The 10,958-nt window shown below is 40.8% G+C and overlaps 1 protein-coding gene across 1 annotated transcript; it reads right to left on the reverse strand.

Annotated features, from left to right (window-relative positions):
• Window positions 1-278: 278 nt before the first annotated feature.
• LOC110089619 (uncharacterized) lies at window positions 279-7,952 on the reverse strand. Its single transcript, XM_072980083.2, has 5 exons — window positions 7,783-7,952; window positions 6,390-6,494; window positions 3,884-4,033; window positions 1,828-1,971; window positions 279-677 (listed from the first exon to the last, which is right to left on the reverse strand). The coding sequence occupies exons 1-5, from the start codon at window positions 7,847-7,849 to the stop codon at window positions 418-420; spliced, it is 726 nt and encodes a 241-aa protein (XP_072836184.2). The 5' UTR covers window positions 7,850-7,952; the 3' UTR covers window positions 279-417.
• Window positions 7,953-10,958: the final 3,006 nt, after the last annotated feature.

A 10,958-nucleotide genomic window follows, 5' to 3' on the forward strand; every position in this document is an offset into this window, starting at 1 on the left:
TGTTATTTGGTGTTATTTCTGAGCTCTATAACTAGTACTGTGTGAAATTTCTTGCTATTATTCCCAAAGCCAAGGTGGCTACAGGGACCACTTCATATATTTCATTTATTACTACTACTACTAATACCACCACCACCACCACTACTTTTAATAAAGTGTTGTGTGTAAAATAAAAATATTCAGGAAAACGTCATGCAAAACGCATACATTATGGATAAAATAGAATGACTTCACCATCCCTATGGAGAAGAGAAAGACAGCTGTGGATCACACTCAGATAAGTTTAGCCAGGTGACCTTTATTTATATTTAAATCTGTAACTCACTCTTTTTTTTGAATAAGCATTAAAAATATCAGTTTGCAACTGGATCGCCATTATGCCTTAGCTGTCCAAGATGCTAGCTGGCTCTTCCTTCATCAGGAAAATATTTTCACCACAAAGACGCCCAAGAAGCATGGAAAGAAAAAAGCAAGTTGAGGACCAAGGTCTTTGTAGTCCAGAGTAAACGCGATGCGTCGCATGGCTGCCAAAGCGCTGTTGGCGGGTCGAAAGGTGACTTTGACAAATTTGTAGGTGTATACTTCCGATGCAATTGTCACTGGTGCTTTCTCAGAGATGTCACCATCATAGTCAGTACGAGCGCATCCTTTTGCAGCGAATGGTATTTTAGTGGGACCTAAGGCACAAGAAAAGATTTAAGTGCTCATTTAAGGCACAGAAGAGGCTGTATTTCTTGAGAATGCTCGGGAAGTGAAATTTTTCTCAGCATTTACTTCTGTCCTACTATTGTAGCGCCATTGAGAGTGTCCTAACCTATGGCATTCTGGCATGGTTTGGGAGTAGCTCTGTAGCGGACAAAAAAGCTCTACAGAGAACCATTAAAATTGCCCAGAACATCATCCAACTACCAGCCCTGGATGACATCTTCACATCCCATTGTCTGAGGAAGTCACACAGCATCCTGAGAGACTCTTCCCAATCCTGCTTACAACTTTTTTGAACTGTTGCCGTCTGGCAGAAGATATAGAACAATTAAGATTCGGACCACACATTTTCTGAATAGTTTTTATCCCAGAGCTATAATTGCACTTAATAATGAGCTTAAAGACCACCAGTAGTGAATAGTTGGATGGTGTTACTTGGCCTGCAGTGTAGATGTTTGTATTCTTAGTGGGGGATTTTAGTAGGTGGGGAGTGTTTGGGGATTTTCTTTATGTGTGTGCATGTGGGTCTGGTCTCTGGGTGTCTGTGTGAATTTCGTTGTATGGGTATACCATGTGTATACTTACAATGACAATAAATAAATGTACTTGATCTAAAATGCTTACAAGAATTATGTTATATATCTGTATCCTTTTCTAGTGTGAGCTCTCTTGAGTCTGAGGAAAAAGGTGGAACAGAAGTCCATTAAATTAAACTAAATTAAAACATTTATACATAGCTTTCTAAGATCACATTCTCAGAAGGCGACAAGCTTCAAATGAAGAAATAACGGTGCCTTCAGTGGTTCACGCAAGTGTCTGGGGGGGTGGGGACTGTTCGATAGGAAAACTGTCTGAAATCTCCAGAAAGCTGGAGCTGTGGAAGAAATAATCTCCCATATTTCTCTTGCAAAGAAATGGAAAAGCCCTCTCTGATTTTATTTGTTTATGCCTAGTCCTTCACATCTTGTCCTTCGTAGGAGAGATGCTCCAACTTATTAATCATCTTGTCTGTTTTTTTCTGAAGGTCACTCAGCTCTAAACCTCTTTCACAGCAGCCACACACAAAAAGAAAGGTGAGCAAAGAGACGAAAGAACCTTAAAAAGGAAAAGAATAATAATGACCTTCAGACATTTCCCCGCTAATTACAGCACATGTTACGAAATTTCCTCGGCAGGATACGGTCCCATTGTCTTTGCAGCTGGTATAGCCTGGCTTGTAGCATTTGGGGCATGTTTTTCCATTCAGGAAAGCTTCCATGTATCCATCTGCAAGATCCATGCAAAACAAAGAGTGAGCTCTAAGATCCAGAGAATCAGTCCCAAGTTGACAGCACAGTAATTTTCTAGAGCTAAGCACCTTTGCCTTACTCCCATTTTCCTAACTGGCATCTTATCACCCTCTGGAGTTTCTCGGATATTCGTTCTTAATTTGTCATGCAAGCTAGATGTGATGGAATATGATTTTCTCCACAATTCAGTATCCGGCTGCGGATCCAAACGTAGGGAGTTCAATTCCCCACTGTGCCTCCTGTGAAAAGAACAAGCCTGTGTAGCCTTGGGCAAGCTGCACGGTCCCAGAGCATCCCCAGAAGAAGGGAACAATAAACTACTTGTGAGTATTCTCTACCAGGAAAACCATAAAAAAGGTCTCCATAAGTCACAATTGACTTGACGGTGCATGATTGTTATTAAAGTTACAGCTGGCTGGATAGCTCAGTAGTAGAGGTTGGTAGTTTGATTCCCCACTGTGGTTCATATGAAGTAGAGCCAGCTTGCGTAGCCTTGGGAAAGCTGCACACTCCTAGGGCACCTCCAGAAGAAGGGAAAGGCAGACCACTTGTGAGTATTCTCTACCTGGAAAACCCTGAAAAGGGTCACCATAAGCCAGAATTGACTTGAGAGCACATGATGATTATTATTAAAAGTGCAGGGACCTACAATAGTGCCTCGCTAGACGATGATAATCTGTTCCACTGAAATCACTGTTTAGCAAAATAATTGTCTAGTGAAAAGCATTTCCCCATTGGAATGCATTGAAACCTGTTTAATGCGTTCCAATGGGGAAGAACCGTCATTGTCTAGTGAAGATCGGCCATAGGAAAGCCGCTTTGCGAACCGCCGATCAGCTGTTTAAATCACTGTCTTGCGAAGCTTAGGTCCCGAAAACACCTGTTTTGCGAGTGCGGAGGGAGTTGTCAAAATTGTCGTCTAGCAAAAATCGGTTTGCGAAGCAGGGACCAAACATTGTCCAGTGAAATTCCCCCATAGGAATCACTGTTTTGCGAATCGCTATAGCGATCACAAAAAGTCAATGTCTAGAGAAAAAACTGTCATGCGGGGTAACTGTCTAGCGAGGCACCACTGTAATTTCATTTTCACACGGCTACATCCAGTGGCCTTGGTAACATCTGGTAAAGCGCACACATTCTCCATCCCTGGTTTAGTTAATAGGATGAGCAGATTTTCTCTGCTCTTCTCTACAATTATTCTCATACTCTGATACCATTGTGGCTCCATCCCAATGAAATTCCAGAAGGGCATCCAAAGGACTCACAAATTGGTTAAAATCATGCTGTGCATTTAGACAAAAGGTCTACCTTTCAGCTGCCTATTGCTGTATGCTAACAAATCTCTATAGTCATCTGCCATGTGACTCATCTGAATTGTTTTAGAACAGGGGCCCATGTTAGTCTGTGCTAGCATATTAGGCAAAAACAAAAGAAAAGGACTTTCTCTGACAGATGAGGAAGTGGACTTGTCCACAAAAGCTCACGATAACATATAGCACTCTCTCTTTTTATAGTGGCACAGCTTCTTTATTTTTCCATTCCTTTTTTTTCCATCTCAGTTAATCTCTAACCATTTCCAGCTACACAAAGATTTACCAGCAACACAATATTTGGGAGGAAAAGATAAAAGACAAAAAGATAAAAAGACACACAAAGCAACACAATCTAATTTAGCCAAACATCAGCATCTTTCCTGGGAAACAGACATACATGTTGAGTTTTACAAGTTCCAAGTTTAAGTTTATTGTATTAGCTAAAAGCCGTCACAATTGTTTAAAATACAAATATAATATTATAATTTTATAATATATAAAATACAAATACAACACCACTGCACTAGTAAAGAAGCAGTATATATACTGGAATGAGATTCAAAAGCAGTTACGTACAGTCAAATGAAGGCTGGCAGTCTGTATCGTTGCAAAGCCGAGAAGCAATAGACAGGCTTCCTTCATCTCCAAAGTCAAATATGAAGCTGCTGTTCACGTGGTCTGCCGCCACTGCGCAGGACTTGTAAAAGCCTATTAATGTACTCTGATCTAGTGAGGAAAGTATAGCAATTAACCAATCCTGTTTCAACCTAGGATTGAAAAAGGAATTAATTTCAACCCAGTTAACATGTCTTGCTCAATGGGAGAATGTGTGAACCCCATTCAAAGGCATGTCTTAGGAAAGAGGTGTGCCAAAATCTGGACACATTTCTGTGTTGAAAAGAAAAATAACCAGCCTTAGAACATAACGTGAAATATTATGCCCATGGGAGTGTGAGAAACACACTAATGTTGAGACCAAGAGGTCTTCACTTGGTTTCATACCTATGTGACAGTGGCCAAAATCCTGTTGCCCAACATAGTAAACATTGCTAGAGTAGGCCTATTGAATCAATAAGGATTTGGTGAGTCAACTCCCCTACACGCTCCATATGGGCCAACTCTTACTGTAACTTAATTTAGCATACTTAGTGACAAAGCATAGGCCCATTTGAATCCATGAAATTTATGATGGAGTTGTCTCACTAAATCCCTTGTGGTTTGATGAGTCTGCTTTAGTACAATTTACTACACTAAACAACAGGATTTTGGCAACTGTGTGCAAAACAGGACTACTCAAGAAACAAACCTCTGCAATATAAGGCAGGTGTGAATGATAGGTTCATTCTGGCTAATGGGAAGGATTCCAACTTTTGAGAGGACTAAGGATGCAAGTTTTGGATCAGAGCAATTTAGATTCGGCCAAGTGTAAATCTTACCTTTTTTTGCCCAGCATTCAAGGATGTGAACTTAGGGTCTGCAAATCAGAGCTCCTGTTCAAAGCAAATCTATCCCAGGCTAGAAACAGCTTCTTGCTTCCCATTTCAGGTTGTTAATGAGAAATAAGTGCAGAAGAATTGGTTCTCTGAGTCAGAAACATCACCAGGGACTAAATTCAATCACTTGTCTTATGCAAAGCCCCAGCTTCCGTCCATCTGCTTAGTTCCGGGGCTGAAATCCTGTCTCATAGTTGTGCAAAAGGTATCCGTTTTCAGGGTGAATTCCCATAAATTATGAAATCTCCACAGGTATGATTCATTGCACCCTGGGTTGAGTGACTCAGTGTGCAAACAATCATGCTTGTGGAGATTGCTTTAACTCACGGCAACTTTAAATTAGAAGTTACAACTTTTGCACAACAGGGCTTCAGCCAGTTGTCATCTATGCCAGTGGTTCCCAAGCTTGGGTAACCCAGGTCTCCTTGGACTGCAACTCCCAGAAGCCCGTGTGTCACAACTGGTGGTGAAGATATCTGGAAATTGCAGTCTAAAAACCACCTGAGCTACCAAAGTTTGGGAACCACTGCTCTACAGCAGTGCTCCCCAACCGTGGGCCTCCAGATGTTCTTGGACTTCAGCTCCCAGAAATCCTGGCCAGCAGAAGTGGTGTTGTTGAAGGTTTCTGGGAGTTGTAGTCCAAGAACATCTGGAGGCCCACAGTTGGGGACCACTGCTCTACAGCACTGGTTCTTAACCTTGGGTTACTCAGGAGTTTTAGACTGCAACTCCCAGAAGCCTTCACCACCAGCTGTCCTGACTGGGGTTTCTGGGAGTTGCAGTTCAAAAACATCTGAGTGACAAAGGTTAAGAACCACTGCTCTACAGGATAAATGCAACCTCCAGGCAAATTGAAAGAATCCCACTCACCTTTTTTGCTCCCCCCTACCAGCTGAAATATTTTGCTTCATAAAATGGAAGGATGGGTGGGGGTTGGCTGAAAGCACTGCGTAGTCCTAACTGTTTGTATAGGTATATTCCACATTTCCTTAAAGAAGCATAAAGCGCCATATATTTATAAAATCCCGGCCATATGATGCACAGAGAAACCCACTTCTTTTTCAGTGCAAGCTCTAGTTTTTATGAATAGGCCAGAAAGGGCTTTTTAATTTAACACACTTCTGAAATCAATTCTTATTAATTGCTTTGGGCAAAGTGAAACACACCTCTGTTGCATTAGATACTGCCTTCATAGTGAATTGCAGGTTTCAGATGGCAGGGACACTGCCACCCATCCAAAATAATTTTTAATTTTTTTAAAAAAAAACTTTAGCACTGCATCGCTGTAGTGATATGCTACTTAGAAGGAGCAAGAGAGAGAGAGACTTTATATCAGAGTAATAATTTTCAAAGTGAATGTGCACTGCAACACCAGCGTTGCATGACTGTAAATTGATTTAAAACACATGGGAGCTGAAATGTCAAGGGGAACCTTTACCTAAGAGGTCATCATCAACAACAACATTATCATATTCAACAACGGCAGCCGCAAAGTGGAATCAACACAATTATGGATTGCAACATGTGAATGTGTCATGAACTGGAAACACCTAATTTACTAATTGGTGCATAGATGTGCACACACTTACCTGCTGTCAGCTCATTTACATCTTTCACACCGATGCAACTGTCCTCCTCTGCGGTACAATCAACTGTTCCACTGCCTCCACAGCCTCGACCACTGCAAGAACATACTAGAGAGAATGTGAGGAAGTGATGATCATCATAATCTTATTTGACATGCCTGGTCCTGCAATTTCCTCTTCATCCTGCCACTATGCTTTTTGCACAATGAAATGGAATGGTTGAGTTTCCAGATTTAGAATCGCTCACTACATCTGTGAAATGCATCTTCAGGAAACATGGGTCCACAATGAAGAACACACACAATGTCAAGTGTGCTTAAATAAACATTTCCAAAAAAAAAAAAAACACCCTTAATTTGAAGACCTAAATCCAACCTTAAGTTCCAATTAGAATTGCTATTTTTAAGGACTGTCAAGCCAGATGCAACTTACGGTGATCTGGTGTGTTGTAGTAGATCGATTTGACAGACTAAGACTCAGGAGGCCTGCCTAGGTTCAAATCCTTACTCAACCACAGAAATACACTGGGGTGTGGGAGTCCGGAGGCAGTTCGTGTCATTCTGCCAACTCCTGTGGCATTGCTGGAACCAGTTGTATTGGCTCATGCCTTTCCATTGGACCATTTCAGCAACATGGAGAGGGGGGATCTGCTGCTTGGGTAACAGCCTATTCTCCATATTACTTTACCCAGGCTTCATGCTCTGGAGAGGACACTTCCCAATACAGAGCACGTTACCATAGTCTCTTGAGACTGAAGGATGTGGAACTGGACTGGCATGTGCCGCAACAGGCTTAAAGCAGAGAAAGGGAAATTCTCACCCTCCAGATATTGTTGGATTCCAACTTCCTTCAGCCCCAGCTAACAAGGACAGTGGTCAGGACTAACTGTTCTAGGTAAACGCCATTGATTGCCAGTTGGGTACATATAACATATCTGTTTTTCCAGTTTCATGATCATCTTGATTGTTCTAATGCCAGGGGTTTATTTCAGTGAAAGACCAATCTTGAGTCACTTGAGTCTACCATTCTAACAAGAAGAGGCATCAAGCTCATGCAGGGTGATGAAGCTGAAATTAATGACATGGTGGGATATCACACCATACCATAACCTTCAAGTAACAGGTCTGTTCAGAGTACATCCTTCGGCATTCTAAGCACTCAGCATTCTTGAGCTTCAGTCAATGTGGAAAATACAAGAATATTAAACTGAAGGGGGTTAGGCGGTTAGCTAACCAGTCACTTGCTACTACCAGTCCTCCTTCATTTCCACTGCTGTCATTCCCAAGCAGAGCTAGCCTTGGTATGTGCCACCCAAAAATATTAGGGAACTGCCTGGCTTAGCTGGGGCAGAAATGTCCCAGAAACAGTTCAATGCCACCCAGAACTACCAGCATACCTGTTGGTCCTGCCGTTCCCGCTACAGCGAAGAGAGCAGAGAAGAGGGAGAAGGCAAGGAGATCCATTGGAACGCTCTGTCTGAAGTGTAGGCAAGTCAGGTTTAGTTCTCTAAGACAATAAGAATTGCTCTAGAGGAGGAAATTATAGGGATGGGTATCTCTCACATTATAAAGCGTGACTGGATCCCTCTGAGTGTATTTTCCCTTAAACATTAACCTTATAGCTCAATCAAGGGTGTGTCTAGGAGTATACAGCTGCTACACCATTGACATCACCTTGGGTAACAGGAAAAGTATGAACTGCACAAACCCATTTCTTTCCCCCGCCCTTTTTTAAATAAATTTATTAAACAAACATCTGACCTATACAACATAAACCTTATAGTAGGCATCCTTCAGTCTCGAGACTATGGTAACGTGCTTTGTATGGAGGAGGTGGAACAGCGTCTAGTGTGGCTGAGGAGGCCAATTTGAGAGTGACCATCCCTTCCACACTGAAGACAAATACAGTCTGTCCCCTGTCCAGCTCCCTGGTTTTGCTTCGACGCTGTATGAGAAGCTGGAGTCTCCTCTCCAGAGCACAAAGCCTGGGTAAAATAATATGGAGGATAGGCTGTTACCCAAGCAGCAAATCCCCCGTCTCCCCGTTGCTGAAGTACAGTAGTCCAATGGAAAGGCAAGAGCCAATACAACGTTGCTGCTGTAATCATTATTACTATTAAGTCCTTATTTTCTTTCAACGATTGATCCTTCTTAACCAAGTTCAATAAAGCCGTTGATGGGGATATTTGAATATTTAATCCAGTTACGTATTTCCCTTATTCCTTTAAAAATTTGCGCCCTTTCTTGCTTTCTTGCTTCACACAACCACCACATATGTATATACGTCCCCATCTCTTCTTTACACCTCACGCATAGTGATGATACCTTTTTTATTATTATATTCAGTTTTACCAGCATTAAGTACCACCTCCATTTTACCTTATAACAATTTTCTTTTATCCTTACAGACATGTTCTTCATAATTCTTTGGTCCGACATTTTATCCCATTCTTCTCCTATTACTTCTTTATCCACATCATATTGCCACTGTGTTTTTTATCCTTGTGTATCCTGTTTGACCTGAATTAATAATTTATATATTTGACTTAGTTTCCTTTCTTTGTCTTTTCCTCCAATTTCAATCTTTTTTCACTAATCAAATTTTGTCATTTTTCTACTTTTCCCTTCCTTACTTTTCCATTCCCTGGTCCACCTTTCTGTTTGAATCATATTAAACCCCAAAAAACACAATCTCCTCTCAAAATCTCTTTTATCTTTCCTTTATCTCTCATCTTCTCCATCCAGTTTTTTATCCTATTTATCCTTTTATTTTTTTTAATATATTCTTAAGAGTTTTTTTAAAGATTTTCTGGAAAATTCTTTAAATCCACCACCTGGGATAAAGGAGAGATCGGTGAGCTCCATATACCTCTAAACCTTTTCCAATTTTCTAACATGTTTTAAAGGAAAGGGTTCTTAATCTTTTTAATCTCTTCAATTTTTTTCTTTAGACAATATAGTTTCAATTATAATTTTGTTAGGCACTAACAAAGCTGTTTAACTTTAAGCTGAGGACAGGTTTGGCCATATTGTGTCACATCTGCATTTTATATATATATTACTTTGTATTTCTTGACAAGGAGTACCTGAACGGACAGAGTGGAGTAAATATCCATCCACCCATTATCATCTTCTTCTTCTTCACCATTCTCCCTATGGACTTGTTGAGGTGGAGAGGAGGACTTACCTGTTTCTGTTAGGTTGAGAACTATGCTGGCGGTTGGTTTTTTGCTACCTAATGGGTCTCCCAAGCCAGACAGGTCTCAGCTGAGAAGCCAGACCAACTGTGTCCACTAACCATCAATTCTGATGAGAGGGAATAAACAGAAATCCACACCAGATCAGTTGTTGCCTGGGTCAACAAGGACCACGTCAGATGCTATAGCCTGTGGACATCTGACGACATATCGGCTACAGGGCTCAGCAGACCTTGTTGAGAAAGCAGGACAGGCCACTGCAAAGCTACTGGAGCAATGTAAAACAAAACTTGGACTCCCACTTAAAATTGAGAAATTATGAAATGCCATTACAAGGCAAACCCATCAGTCCATGATTTTAAATTTCACACAGTATTATAAGCAGATGCAGATCTCGAAAATAACACAATCAGAGCTACCAAAAATGGCAATATTAAGAACAGTATATATAATACTTCAATGTTTAACATGTACTTAGGTTTTTGGTAAAGACTTGTGTCGCTCATGTAACACCAGTCAATGTTTTTATGATTTTGATTGACTGTGCCTAGCATTTTTTTTAATAATAACAGCATTCCACCAAGCCAATTCAAACTGAGGGTGACCACTTAACACTGTTGACTGGAAGATTCTACTATCTGGAGTCCATCAGCTTTTCAGACCCCAGGAGTGGTTAGCTAACATAACATTGTTTTCCTGGCCCAGAGAGATTACAAAACCATTGGTTAGTAAGGCCAGTGTCCTATTAATATTGTCTCTTAGACAATATACCCATTGGATCCATTGTTGAATAATTAAGTCAAAGCACACATAAAGCCCATGGGTATTCTTTATGTGAATATTCACATAAAGTAGAGTAGATAATGACTACAGAGATTTTAAATGCACAGAAATTGACAGTTAAAACATTAACCTTTTGAATAACTATGCAACATGATTTTATCCATCAGATACAGTTTAATATGGTCATAGATTTTTTTTCATGTTTTTTCCCATGGCCAGGAAATCAACTGTTTCTATCTTGCTGGCTATACCAAATCTGGTAGAGGCACCAATTTCAAATTTTAACAACATTGTCTAGGTGGCCATCTAGAGCTGAGCCAGGGTTAGATGGAACTGCAGAGAAACCCTCCTGATGGGTAGGAGCTAAGTCAGAACTCAATAGGGGAATTAAGCTCCCAACCTCTTGTTCCACAGCCAGATGCCAAATCACAAAGCTATCTAGTCAAAATAGAAAAGTATTACTACTATTCTGTATTGAAAAGTTGACTTGAAGTCATGGAAATCCTGACAGGGTATAATAGATGTACAGTGCTTGAAGACTCTGTCAGAAAGTTCAGTGGTTCAGGTATTCTGGCTGCTGGGTGTTCAATGAC

The sequence above is a fragment of the Pogona vitticeps genome, chromosome 9 (genome assembly GCF_051106095.1).
Source record: "Pogona vitticeps strain Pit_001003342236 chromosome 9, PviZW2.1, whole genome shotgun sequence".
Taxonomy (NCBI): Eukaryota; Metazoa; Chordata; class Lepidosauria; order Squamata; family Agamidae; genus Pogona; species Pogona vitticeps.